This window comes from Lipotes vexillifer, unplaced genomic scaffold, assembly GCF_000442215.2.
Source record: "Lipotes vexillifer unplaced genomic scaffold, Lipotes_vexillifer_v1.1 scaffold225, whole genome shotgun sequence".
Lineage (NCBI taxonomy): Eukaryota > Metazoa > Chordata > Mammalia > Artiodactyla > Lipotidae > Lipotes > Lipotes vexillifer.
Genome location: NW_006787630.1, coordinates 2,068,953 through 2,082,007, shown reverse-complemented (window position 1 = coordinate 2,082,007; position 13,055 = coordinate 2,068,953). Strand labels below are relative to the sequence as shown.

Genomic DNA, 13,055 nt, shown 5'->3' with positions numbered 1-13,055 from the left:
ATCGGCAGGAATGTCAACTGCCATCTTCCTAAGTTTTTTTATGGCAAGCCAGCCGCCTGAGCCAAGATGAAACTGAGGTGGCACCAGAGGGACGTCCCAGGAAAGAGCACAGGGGGAAAGAAGGACGGGAGCGGGGACAGGGTGGGGGACGGGGTCGGGGGTCAGGCCTGGGAGCCCTGGCCCAGGGGGGGCGTGCGGGGGAGGTGGGCGTGGAGCTGGGCGGCAGCGGCTCAAAGGGTAGAGCAGGACACGGGACGCCGGACCCGGCAGCCGCAGCACCACCAGCCCCAGCCGCCACCGCCGAGCTGGCCACCAGGGAGCACCAGAGCTCACCTCCGCCACGCACTCCGGACCCCCGAGCTGGTCAATGAGCTCGTCCAGGGTGTTGACGGGCAGCTCCCGGCCCAGCGCCTGCACCTTGGCCAGCAGGTCCTGCTTCAGCCGCTCCACCCGCTCCAGGACACCGGGGCCGTGCAGGTCCCGCGGTGGGGGACACAGGGGGCCTGTGGGGCCAGAGGGTCAAGGGGGCCTGTCCAGGCCGCCTGCCCACGGCCCTGTTCCCAGCCCTGGCCCTTGAGGATGACGGGGGTCTCTGGGGAGCGGGGCTGAGCCAGGGGTCCAGAACCTTCTCCCTAAGCCCCACCAGCCCTTGCCAGCCGCGCGCCCTGACCCCCGCACTTGGAGCCTGAGAAGCAGGGACGTGGGGGGAGGACCTGGGGGGAGGGCGTGGGGGTGGCTGCAGGCCTCACCGCGGTCGTCGGCCGGGAGCCCGATGGCGTCCACAATGACCACGTCATCGTCCATCAGGGACTCGGGGGAGGAGTGGAAGTCGCTGTCCAGGCCGCCGTCCGACTCCGTGCTGCTGTCGTCACTGACGCGGATCACGCCCGCTGCGTCACACGCCAGCCTGGGCACCTTGGCCCCACGGCCCCGCGGCCGCCCTGCAGGGGAGCAGCCAGGGGTCACTGCCGCCTGGCCCCGCGCCTCTGTCCTGGCGGCACGGTCTGGGGACAGGCCCGGGTGCCAGGATGTCAAGGCTCAGGGCCGGAGCCCCCTGCTCCATCCACCTTTGGCAGGTCTGGGCTCTGCTGGTGGCTGGGGCGCAGCATAAAGAGGCACCTCTAACATCCCCGCCAGACTTCCTGACACGGCAGTGTGTCCTCGGGTGGTGCCTGGGGAGGCCACACGCCCACCCTCACAGGGCGGCCCTGGGTGGGTCAGCCAGAGGATGAGCCCAGGCCCTGATGGGGTGATGGACCAGGGGCCTGTGTAACTAAGCTACCATCCAGGACATGTGGAAGGCCGGTCCCAGGAAGTGGGAAGGGCAGGACTGGGCCCCCGAGGCTGGCCCTGTACCCTCAGGTAAGTTGCTTGGCATCTCTGAGCCCTACTTTCCCCCTGGGAGTGGATGCTCAGCCTTTGCCTAGAAGAACAGCAGGCAGCGCATGCCAGAAGGTGCTATGAGGCCACTCCCCCACCCCGGGGTGCTTTTAAGGGCTCCATCCTAGTCCCCAGACCAGTGTGGTTCCGGCCTCCAGCTCACTTTCACCTGGAGAGCGCGAGGCCCCGCCTTCTGGGGGTGAGGCTAGAGGCCTTAGGGATGCACTAGCCACACCCCTATCCTGCAGCGCTGGGGGTTTTAGCTGACTGAGCAGCTGCCCTGGAGGGTTGGGGAGGGTATCAGGGGTCAGGCCACGTGGCTGTGCAGCCAGCAGCAGAGGGGGCAGCGGGAGTGACAGGCTGACCCAGATCAAGGCTCAGAAAGGAGGGAGGCTGGAGGGAGGCGGCAGGGGCAAGGGAGGAGGCCACAAGGTGCCTGAAGCCCAGGCGGGCAGCGGGCGCTTACTTTTTCGCTTACTGCCCAGTCCTCTCTCTCGCTTCCTCTTGGTTGAAGGAAAGTGCTTCTGAATTAGCGACAGAAAGACGCCTCTGAAAGTGAGAAGCAGAGTTTATTTTCGCTGGGAGACCTGGAGGGCTTGGGTCCCGCGTGTGGGTTTGCTCTGGTGGGAACACCCAGCGCCAGGAGGCCCCACGGGTGGGTCTGGGCACAGGGGCTCAGAGAAGGCGGGTGGGAGGGGAAAAGAGCTGCAAGGACAGCAGGGCGGGCGTCCCACGTGGTGGGCAATGGACGGAGCGTGGGTGGGAAGCTGGGTGGGGCTCCCGCCATCAAAGGGCCCACAGCTCTGCCCACACGCGCTGACGGCCTCTGAGGGCTGAGGGGGAGGCTCCCAGGATGGGGTCCCAGGGGAAGGGAGGTGCCGCTGGGCTGAGGGGGAGGGGTCAGGATGAGGTGAGCCAGGCAAGGGGCCTCGTACTGGGACCCTCACCCAGGGTGGGAAGAGAGGCCAGGGGCTTCAGGGACCACCAAGGCCAGTCCCTAAAATCAGTGTCGTCCTTGAAACGGCACGGTTCCCACGTGGTGGGGTGGGTGAAGGCACCGGGAAGCCTCATTCTAAAGCCCTGGGACCCTCGGCCAGCGTCCTCCGAGTACTGGGGTCCCCACAGTTACCCTTTCTGGCTTTACGACGCGAGCTGGGCCTGCCTAAGGTCACTGAGGACCGGGGCCGCTCCCTAGGCTGGGAATACAGCAGGCAGGGCCAGGCCACAGGTCGGCCCCAGGGTGGGTCGCACAGGGAGGGGTCCCCGGCGTAGCCCCCACCCTCCCCACCGGGCCGCAGGCATCACTCACTCGGCAGCAGACACGAAGCCATCAAGCTGGCCCTCCTTCTCGCCCAGCACCTCCCGGGTACGCGCCTCACCCGTGGACTGCAGCCCGATAACCACGCACTGCGGGGGTGGGTGGCGGTGAGCAAAGGCCTGCCCACCAGCCCGGGAGTGCAGGCCCCAGAGGGGCCCCCAGGGAAGCCCCAGGCCCCACACCTGCCCTGTCCCGGCAGCCGAAACCCAGGGCGGGCCTCAGTCTCTTCCTCCTCCCACCCCTGTGTCCCTCGGGCTGCCAGGCCCCGACAAGCCCAGATCCACCTGGAAAGTCCACCTGGCAGCCCACAGCCAGCCTCAGCTCCCGGACCCCCACCCCTATCCTCTGCCCTGTTCTTTCTGGGGACTCGCCAGCCCAGCCTGCACACGGGGAGCCTGAGGCAAGGCGGGACCAGAACCTTCCGGGCCTCAGCATCACCCTCACCAGCCCCATCCTTGCGGGTTCGGCCCAGCCACACGCAGGCTCCTTTGCGATCGTGAGGCTGACACAGCGTGCCGGGCTCTGCCCACACTCGCGCCTGACACAGGGAAGCAGGGGGCCCGGCACAGCCCAGCTCACCTTGTCCCTGGCCAGCTCCTCCCGGGCCAGCTCCACCAGCCGGCGCACCTTGGCGGCAACACAGAGGTACTTGAAGAAGCGCTGGTGGGCCGACCAGAACTGGCCCCACAGGGACTTGCGCGACTCCAGGCCGATCCAGTCGGCTGCCTGCTGGAATACGCCCAGGGCCTCGGCCCACTGCAATGACACGCCCGGCTCAGCTCACTACCCGGTCTCTGCCCGGACCCCGGCTGCCCCCGCCCCGTGGAAATGTGGGCCAGGGAAAGGGGGCTGTAAGTAGAGCAACAAGGAGGCCCCGGCAATGGCTGGACGGTCGGAAATGTTAAGAAACAACAAGTGTGATGCTGGCGAGACCGTGGGGGAATGGCGCTCGTGCAGCCCAGGGGCGGGTGGACACCGCCTCCCGAGGCGGCGGGGATATCCTCCCTGCCAGCTCCCTGCCAGCGGCCTGACTCGCCACACTTCAGACCAGGGGACTCGCTGGGGCAGTCCTGCCCCCAGGGGACACTGGGCCATGTCTGGGGCATCTGTGGCTGTCACACTGCGGGGATCCAGGCATCAAGCAGGTGGGTCCAGGGAAGTGCTCCCACCCCGCAGCGCCCAGGACGGCCCCACGGAGACAGACAGAAAATGGCCACCAGCTCTGGGTTCTGTCCTGGGGGCAACGTGCTCACAAAATCGTGGGGAGGGGAGGCGGGGACGTGGGCGTACAGTCCGTACAGAATCCCCAACTTGAATAGGATCAAGATGCTGGGCTCCTGCCAAAGACCGAGGCGGGCGGGCCAGGTGCTCCCTCCTGTCCACAGTCTGACTAATCCCTGTGGTGCCCTTAAGGGCAGACGCTGAAGGTGATGGGGGCATAACTCCAAGGGGACATGCAGGCTGTCCACTCAGTCAGAGGCTCACCAGCAGGGCCGCCCTGTTGTAGATGTGCTCGAAGGCTGGGGCCAGCGGGATCTCCTCGATGCGGAAGGTGACGCCGGAGAAGCTGAGCTGGCGTGCGATGTACATGCCGCTGACCTTCATGTCCATGGCCACGATCTCCATGGCGCCCACACCCCTGCAGGTGAACACAGGCTACCTGGGCAACAGCCTGGGACCACATGCTAGGTCCCACCCAGAGACAGAGCGACCCGGGGAGGGGCTGTCACCCAGCACTGAGCCCTGGAGAGCGAGGAAGGGCCAGGTGCATGGAGCAGAGAGCACTTGCAAAGGCCCTGTGGTCAGCAGGGACCTGGTAAGCCTTGGAAACAGACAGAAGGTGGTCTGCCTGGACCAAGGGGGGGCCTGCACGGGAGCAGGAAAAGTGGGGAGGAGGCCTTTTCCCCCCAAGACCGATGGGAAGTACTAGGCAGAGAAAGGATGGGATTTGCATTTGAAGATCTCTCTGGTTGCCAGAAGAGCACGGGCAGGGGTGAGGGTGATGCCTGGCCCCGGCTCCCGTCATGTGGGGGATGGGCACGGGGGTACAGAGCGCACCTCTTCTCGATGGCATGCAGAAACTCCTCGAAGGTCCGGAAGGGCGTGCCCTCACCCCAGATACCCAGGCGGCTCATGTAGATCATGTTCCGGGGCTCAGAGGCACCTGGGGGAAGGGGGAACCACCGTCAGCTCCTCCGACCTGGGAAGGTCGGGGGCCTCAGGTGTGGCCCCAGAAATGGCGCGAGAGCCAGGAATGGGGACCTGAGGCTCTCGGGAAAGTGCCCACGGCCAGCTGGCAGAGGGGAGGCCCCTGACAGGGGCTGGTGTCTGAGAACAGGGCTTGGCAGGAGCTGGGCTGCAGACCAGGCGCCCCCCAACTCTCTCCCACACACAGCTGCGTCAGTGCGGGCATCGCTCGCTCGTCGATGACCGGGCCCTCACCTGTGGCGCTGGCGTAGACCACCCTGGCCAGGGGCAGCTTGCTCTGCAGGTCCAGCACGGCCCTGCCCATCTTGGTGGAGCCGGCGTTCTTGGCTTTGTGGCACTCGTCAAACACAATCTGGGGTGGGTGTGGGTTAAGGACTGTTCTGGAAGGCGGGCCGCCCCACAGACCCACCAGGACACCCTAGGTGGTCCCTTCCTGGTTGGGGGGAACTCCGGAAGGTGCCTGGGGGATCTGGCCACGGGGTGGGGTCCCTGGGGTGTGTGAGGCCACCAAAGCCAGAAGGAAACAGCCTCTAGGCCCCGAACAACGTGGACAGGAAATGGAAGACCCAGAAAGTTCTTAATGTTTTCAGGGTAAAAAGAGCAAGTTACAGACAAGTATGTCTGTCACAAACCTACCTGAAAGGCAAGGTGTGAGGGCCACATGCACGCGCACATGTGTCTACACGTATGTATAGGGGTTCGACGGAGAATCAGTGGAAACACGAGTGAGGTTAGCTGGACGCCATCAGGCAGCCCCCGAGGTGTGAGGTTAACATGGCTATTTTTTTATGCTGCTGTTGCTGAGCTGAGGTGTCACCTGACCCCGGGCGCCCAGAAGCATCAGTAACCCTGCTGCTGCTTCTGGCTCATGGGAGCTCTGAACAGACTATGCCTCGCGAACAGAGGGCCCACAGGCCTTGTCTCATCGGAGGGAACGAGGGGAGCTTCGGGAAAGTGCACTCACCCCACTGCTGGGAACAAGGGTGAATCCCAGGGAGACAGGGCCCGAGGGTCCTCTAAGGGCCCCTGCAGAAATCCCCAAGGGAAGCTGTGGCCCCTGTGTGTGTGTGTGTGTGCGTGCGTGTGTGCGTGCGTGTGCGCGCGGGGGGTGGGGGAGCAGCTGGGAGAAGGCCGGGGTGGGGGGGTGGTTGGCCTGAAGGCTGTTACTGGTAAGAGGAATGTGTGGAACAAGAAAACAGTTAACACCAGACAAACATCAGACTGTACCTTATAGTCTTCTATGCTTCTTTTTCCTACAGCTTGATGGACATTCCTTTTTTTTTTTTTTTTTGGCCACACAAGGCAGCTTGCGGAATCTCAGTTCCCCAACCAGGTATCAAACCCGTGCCCCCTGCATCGGAAGCAGGGAATCCTAACCACTGGACCACCAGGGCAGTCCCTGGTGGACTTTCCTATGCTTTGTTTCCTACAGCTTGGTGGGAGCAAAAAGAAAGTGATCTCAGGCTGAAGAGCAAAGGAGGAAGACGCCTGGGGCTTCGGCCCAGTCATGAAGGGCCTGGGACCCACAGCAGCTGGCAGAGCTAGAGCAGCGGGGCCACTGGCCTAGCTGTGCTCTGGCTCTCCTGGCCTGCCTCCCGCCCCGCCCCCACGGAGCCTGGGTGGGACCAGCTTGGGGGCCGGACAAGGACGGGGGAGGAAGTGCTCTGCGCCCCCAGACCTCTGGCCCCGCCGCCCGCGGTGTCGCAGCAAACACCACCCCGACCCTGTGGTTACGGGTCTGGCCGGCTGGAGCCAGGAGGCCGAGCCAGATGGCCAGGGGACAGGGGCGGGTAACAGCGGTCCCTGAGGGCGAGCCTGCGCCACCAGGCCCACCAGGCTCTCCCTGCCGGGAATTCCTCCCGCGCTTCCGCACCCTCCAGCACCAGCCAGGACCAAGGCCTCTCGGCCCCGCCCCTCCCGGCCCCCTGCGCTCGGCCCCGCCCCTCCTGGCCCCCTGCGCTCGGCCCCGCCCCCGCATCACGGCCAGGATACCACGCCATCGAAGGCCTCCCCACACCACTCCAGGATCTGGCGGATGCGCGTGCGGTGCTGCCCACCTGCCTGGCTCTCCCCGATCAGGGCAGAGTAGGTGGCGAAGAGGACGCCCTCTGAGGTAGTGTTGTCGCCGTACTTGATCTGGGGAGAGGGCCAGGCATCGGTGCGCGCTGGGGCATAGCCACGCCAGCGCTCCGGGACCCCCACCCCTACCAGGCGAGGGGCTGCGGGCCACCCACCTTGCTCAGCGCGTGCACCGCGATGCCAGGGGCGGCGATGTCCCGAAGGTCGCGCTCTGCGTCGTACTTGAGATCATTGGAGACGCTGAACCTGGGGGTGCGGGCCAGCAGGCTTCAGGAACCCCCTGCCCACCTGCCGGCCCACCCCATGCCCAGGGAGGGACAGCTCACCACAAGGCCTTCTTTCTGCCCCGCAGGTAGTTCTCCAGGATAATGCCGGCCACCGTGCGGCCCTTGCCCACGCCCGCGCCATCGCCGATAAGGAAGCCCGCGCGCTGCCCACCGGGGAGCAGGACCTCGTGTTGCTGCGGGGGTGGGGGAGGAGATGGGGGTCAGCGTGCGGCAGGGTCAGGGTGGGCACTGAGACCCCCCCACACGCCGGACGCAGACCTGCTGGGAGACCCCGGGATCACCTGGCAGGCGTAGGTGATGGCCTCTAGCTGCAAGGCGGAAAGGGCTCCATTGTCGGAGGAGGCCAGGGTGAGGGCGTAGGTGATGTCCGGCGGCGGAACGCTGGACAGAGTGCTGGTCTCCACCACGCGGTCCGGGTGCTGCTTCCCAAGCTTGGCTAGAGGGGCATGGTGGGGGGGTTGGGGGCAGGTCAGGGGCGTGGTCTGGACAGGGTTGGGGGCGTGGCCCATCGATGCAGAGCAGGAAGGCGGCTGACCTCTCCACTGCCCCCTCCGCCTATGTGCCGAGTGAGGAGCACAACCCCGATTACAGAACCACCCCTCCGGAGCCCGCCCACAGCTCCCACACCTGCCTTGGTGGTTTAAGGGGCCCTGGGACCTTCAGGGACCCCGGAGATGGGTGCCCGTGGCCGGAGGACGCAGACCCCGTGAGGCTGTGCAGCCCGGTGGTCGCTGCTGGGGGTCTTCTCCCACAGCACACTCACACTTGGATGGCACGTAGTCGGCGTAGGTCTCCGCGTGGCCCAGCTCCTCCGCCTCATCCTCCTCAGCTTCGTCGTCCTCCTCGGGGTGACTCTGAGACTGAGGGCAAGGTGCTGTCACGCTGGGGATAGTACTGTCCCCTGCACCACGCCAGCCTCCCCGCCAGGGTCAGGAGCCTGGTCCACCAGCCAGCCCAGTGACTTGGGGCAATAGGGAGAGGTCCCCCCTCCTAGCATGGTGCCTCCCTGGGACCTCAGTTTCCCCATCTGTATAATGGGCAGACCATGCTTCTAAGCCAGCCCAGGGCTCGCATACAGCAGGTGCCTGAGTGAGTGGCCCTCCCTGGTCCCCAGGAGGGATGGGCAGGGGTAGGGAAGGGGCCTGGCTCACCTGGTAGCTGACGAGAAGTGGGGTGCTGGGGAGAGAGGACACAGGGTTCTCAAGGCCTGTAAATGGCCCGCTGGGCAGGAACAGCTGGAGGGGAGAGGAGGGGAGAGTAGGCATGAGCCTGCAGGCCACAGGTGGGGAGGAAGTGCCTCTGTGGGCCCCCCGGCCTCCAGGGGGGCTCACCTTGTGGTCCTCAAGCCCCTCAGCTGGCCACCGGCCTCCTTCCTGCTGCCCGCCCACCTAGATCTGATAGATACATAAGTATCTGGGATACGTAAAGTACTAGATAAATAGGTACTAGGAATGCAACTTACAACGTGATAAATAGAATTTGCACTGCTGTATGTTATATATGAAAGTTCTTAAGAAAGTAAACCCTAGGGGTTCTCGGCACTAAGAAAGAATACGGTTTTTACTTCTTTAATTTTTTTTTTTTTTTTTTTTTTGGGCACACCGTGTGTGTGGCTTGTGGGATCTTAGTTCCCTGACCAGGGACTGAATTCACGTCCTCAGCAGTGAAAGTGCTGAGTCCTAACCACTGGACCGCCAGGGAATTCCCTGTATTTCTTTAATTCTGTATCTATGTGAGACTATGTGGATATTCACTGACTCGTCATCATTTCATGATGTATGCAAGTCAAATCACCATTCTGTATGTACACTTTAAACTTACTGCTGTATGTCAATCACATCTCAATAAAACTGGAAGGAAAAAAAAAACAGAGTTTTTTTGAAACGAAAATAAAACGTAAGTGAGGTACAGGGAGGTCTGAAACCTACTCTCAATTCCTTCTCCCTTTTTTTTTTTTTGAATTAACGAAAACAAACAAACAGCTGCAGACGCAGGTTCCTGGAAGGCTGACTCAGGTTCCCGCAGGCAGGGCTGGCCGCTGCAGCAGTGGGCGTGGCGTTTCAGCTGCCGGCCTGGGCCTCAGGTTCCCGGGAGGCTGGGAACCGGTAGGAGGGCCCTGGCAAGGTGAGGACGGGCCTGGGTCGCCTGCCGCACCTACTCTGGGCACTTCGTATCCCCCTGCCAGCCCCAGACTGGGCCCAGACCCTTCCCGAGGGCCCGGGGGTTTCATGGGCACTGAACCCGTCAGGGCAGCTAGGCATATGCCCACCGGTGTCCGCTAGTGTATGCTGGGCTCCCCGGAGCCCCCCTTCCCCCTGGGGAGCCCCTGCATCTCCTGGCCTACGTGGGAGACATGAGCACCCTCAAGCGCCACCCTCCTCCGTGTCTGTTTGGCCGAGGACGGGGCACACTGACCTTGTCGTGGGTGGAGGGGCCGGTGCTCACGTCCCAGATGGTGGGCACCTGGCTGAGGCTGTCGGCGGGCAGGAAGTCAGGCGTGTCCGCGATGTCCGAGAGGGAGTCCACGGACGAGGAGAAGATGGAGGCGTTGGAGAGGTCGTCGAGGTACGAGGAGTCCTGCAAGACAGGCCGGGCGAGGGCAGCTGTGAGGCCCAGCCACGCGGGGGATGCTGCTCAGCCACAGGAAGTGGTGACGCACTGACACTCCCCACAGCGTGGACGGACCCTGAGAACACGACGCCCAATGAGAGAAGCCAGACACAGAAGGACCCACGGTGTGTGATTCCACTGATGGGAAACGTCCGGAACAGGCCGATCCAAAGGGACAGAGAGGGGGTTCCTGGTTGTCAGGGGCTGGGGAGGGTGTAGGGTGACTGCTGATGGGGACGGGGCTTCTCTTTGGGGCCATGAGAATGTTCAGGAACTAAACAGAGGTGATGGTTGCCTGACTCCGTGAATGCACTGGAAACACTGAATTATGCAATTCAAATGGGTCAGTTTTACAATATGTGAACTGTATCAATAAAGCTGTTTGAAAAGAAGAAGGGAAAAAGGCAAGTGGAGGTGAGAGAAACCAGATCCTACAGGCTCTGCGCTGGACTCTACTCAAGGGACACCAGGAGAAGGTGACGGACACCCCGTGCCTGCCCTGGCCCATCCCCATGGAGGAGGTGACACCGGTGTAAGGATGCCAGGACGCACGGACCGCCACAGCTTCAGGAGACATCTGCTGCTGTGGAGGTTAGTTTCTAAACCTAAATTTAAAGGGAATCGGGGGACTTCCCTGGTGGTCCAGTGGTAAAAAATCCGCCTTCCAATGCAGGGGACGGGGATTCGATCCCTGGGTGGGGAACTGAGATCCCACATGCTGCGAGGGGCAACTAAGCCCGCACGCCACAACTACTGAGCATGTGCGCCTTAACTAGAGAGCCCACATGCCGCAGACTACAGAGCCCACGCGCCCTGCAGCCCGCACGCCACACTAGAGAGAGAAAACCAGCACATCACAACTAGAGAGAAGCCTGCGTGACGCAACGAAGACCCTGTGTGCCGCAACTAAGACCCAACGCTGCCAAAATAAATAAATAAAAATAAATAAACAAAGGGAATCGGGTGCAGCGCCGGGGGTTCCTGTACTGGCCTCCCTCCCTCCCAGCCCTGGTCGCAGGCATGGAGCTCCTGAGTGTGCCTGGCCTGTGCTGGACGTGGGGACATGCAGAGACAGCCCCTTGGGGCTTCTGGACCAGGGTCCCCTGCGGTGCCCCGCTGGGTCACGGTGCCCACACCGCCTGCCACCTGGGGAGGGCAGTGCAGCACAGCCCCCCATGCCCAGATCTGGGGAAGGTGCAGGCCCCCCACCTCCCTTAGCCCCTCCAGGCTCAGATGCGGGGCAGCCCTCAGCCGACCCCCCCCCCCAGGGAGGGACCCCCACCCCCACCCCCGCCTGCCTGCCATGGGTGGAGCCAGGTGGGCTGTGGCCTCAGCGGGCCCATCAACGGGAGCATTTCCCGAGCAGGGCAGGGGCCAAGGAGGAGGGAGAGCGGCCCTCTGGGAGCCCCCGGCTCCGTGTACTGTTCACACATCTCGGCCCATCAGGGCTGTTGGGAGGCCGCGGCCAGGCGTGCTGGGACAGAGGGTGTGGTGTCCCACTAACCAGTGAGAGAAGGCCAGGAGGGTGGGCAGGGCTGACCAGTGGGGGTCTCGGGGCCCCGGGGGCTCAGATCAGTGGACTCTGGGGAGGAAGGGTGGGCCTGGGCCTAGGGTCCACCCGATGTGCCCAGCTCGGACCTGGAGGCCACAGCTGAGCTGGCTTCTGGGGGTGGAGGGCAGGTCTCCGCAGTCCCAGGTCACCGAGAACAGGCCCCTGATCTCAGCCAGTGCCCAGTCCTGCCCCACGGCCCCTCAAGGGCCATGTTTCTGGGGCTCCCCTCCGACTGATCTGCATGGGAATCAGCCCCCCACGCCCTGGGGTGCGGGGACCTCCAGGCAACACTGTCCAGCTTCCCCAGGACCCCGTGCTCAGATGCTGGTGCGTGCACAGCCCCCAACAGGCAGGCTTGAGAGCACTGTGCGAAAAGGACAGCGGACCTGGCAGGAAGGGGTGGGGCCCGCTCAGCTGGTATAAGGCTGGGGGCCCCCTGTGGACGCCTCCCACTGCCCGGGGTGCACTGGCTCTGGCGGTTTGCAAGGAGGGCGCTCAGGGTGACGATGACCCCGGGCCCTGGAGCCCTGAGAGGTGGGCCTGCTTCCCAAAGGTGAAACAGTCACTGGGCAGTGGGCAGGGAGCCGGGCAGGACCTCGGGGGCCAGCCCCGAAGATGGCAGAGGCAGGGGCTGAAAGGGGCGCTCGGGGGCCACCCTGTGTGAGGGCTGAGCACGGAGACCCTTCCCAGGACAGCGCGCAGCTGAAGAAGCCCCCCCGTGGAGGAGCCAGGAGGTCAGGTCAAGGTCAGTAGCAGGGACCCCTGGGGTTATGGCTGGGAAGGGCACCTCCCCTCCAAGGTCTCCCCCGGGGAACCCATGGCCCCAGTGCGACCAAGAGAAAACACCGGACAAACCCAGACTGGGGACGTCCTGCAGGAGTCCCAGCCCGGGCTCCCCATGACTGCCCGGGGCCCCAGCCCACCCTGGAAGAGCAGGTGACACCGGCACAGCCTGGGGGCCCTGGTGCCACAGTGTTACTGGGGCAGAGGCGACATGGGGAAGCGTGGACTCTGGGGCCCTGAGGACGACGTATGAACATGGGCCCATCAGCTGGGACATGGGCAGCGCCAAGGGGCTGGTCGTGGGCACACGGGGTCCCTCTGAACTGATTCACAGTCTCTCTGTAAATCTAAAACTGCTCTAAAAAATATAATTTATTAAGAAAGTGGGTGCTCTCTCCCCAGTCTGTGGACACCGTCTCCACCAGATGCCCTGATGGGCAGCCGGCATCGTCTGGGGGCCCCTGGATCCTCAGGGGCAAAGGTAGGTGGGCCTCACTTGGGTCCCCAGGGGGTGGGGGTGGGGGTGGGGCCCCGAGGTCCCTCCCCCTCCCCACCACGGAGGGCCGGTGGCTGGATGGGAGTGAGAGTGGACCCCCCTGGTGGGCTGCCTGCCAGTGTTGGGACCAGACTCCCAGCAGCCACAGGAGGCCTCCAAGATGACCCAAACCCAGAATCACCTTCCCTGGGTCCCCAGGGCCCGGTCAGGGCAGGGCCGCAGCTCCCAGGCCCTCACCAGAGCCCCCAGCCCGGCAGCCTGTGTCCACCCCTCCCCGGGCTCACCTCCCGACCTGCGTCCCCACCTGGACCTCCTCCGGGATCCCAGCCCCCACCCCGCCCC

The 13,055-nt window shown here is 64.1% G+C and overlaps 1 protein-coding gene across 1 annotated transcript in view; it reads right to left on the bottom strand.

Annotated features, from left to right (window-relative positions):
• Positions 1-13,055, bottom strand: part of SBNO2 (strawberry notch homolog 2) — a 44,505-nt gene that overhangs the window by 4,633 nt on the left and 26,817 nt on the right. Inside the window, 15 exon segments of the mRNA XM_007460394.1 lie at positions 334-503; positions 750-941; positions 1,847-1,929; positions 2,690-2,787; positions 3,278-3,454; positions 4,184-4,337; positions 4,757-4,862; positions 5,141-5,258; positions 6,899-7,042; positions 7,141-7,231; positions 7,312-7,445; positions 7,554-7,708; positions 8,036-8,132; positions 8,424-8,507; positions 9,688-9,849. Coding sequence (XP_007460456.1) covers positions 334-503; positions 750-941; positions 1,847-1,929; positions 2,690-2,787; positions 3,278-3,454; positions 4,184-4,337; positions 4,757-4,862; positions 5,141-5,258; positions 6,899-7,042; positions 7,141-7,231; positions 7,312-7,445; positions 7,554-7,708; positions 8,036-8,132; positions 8,424-8,507; positions 9,688-9,849 — 1,965 coding nt within the window.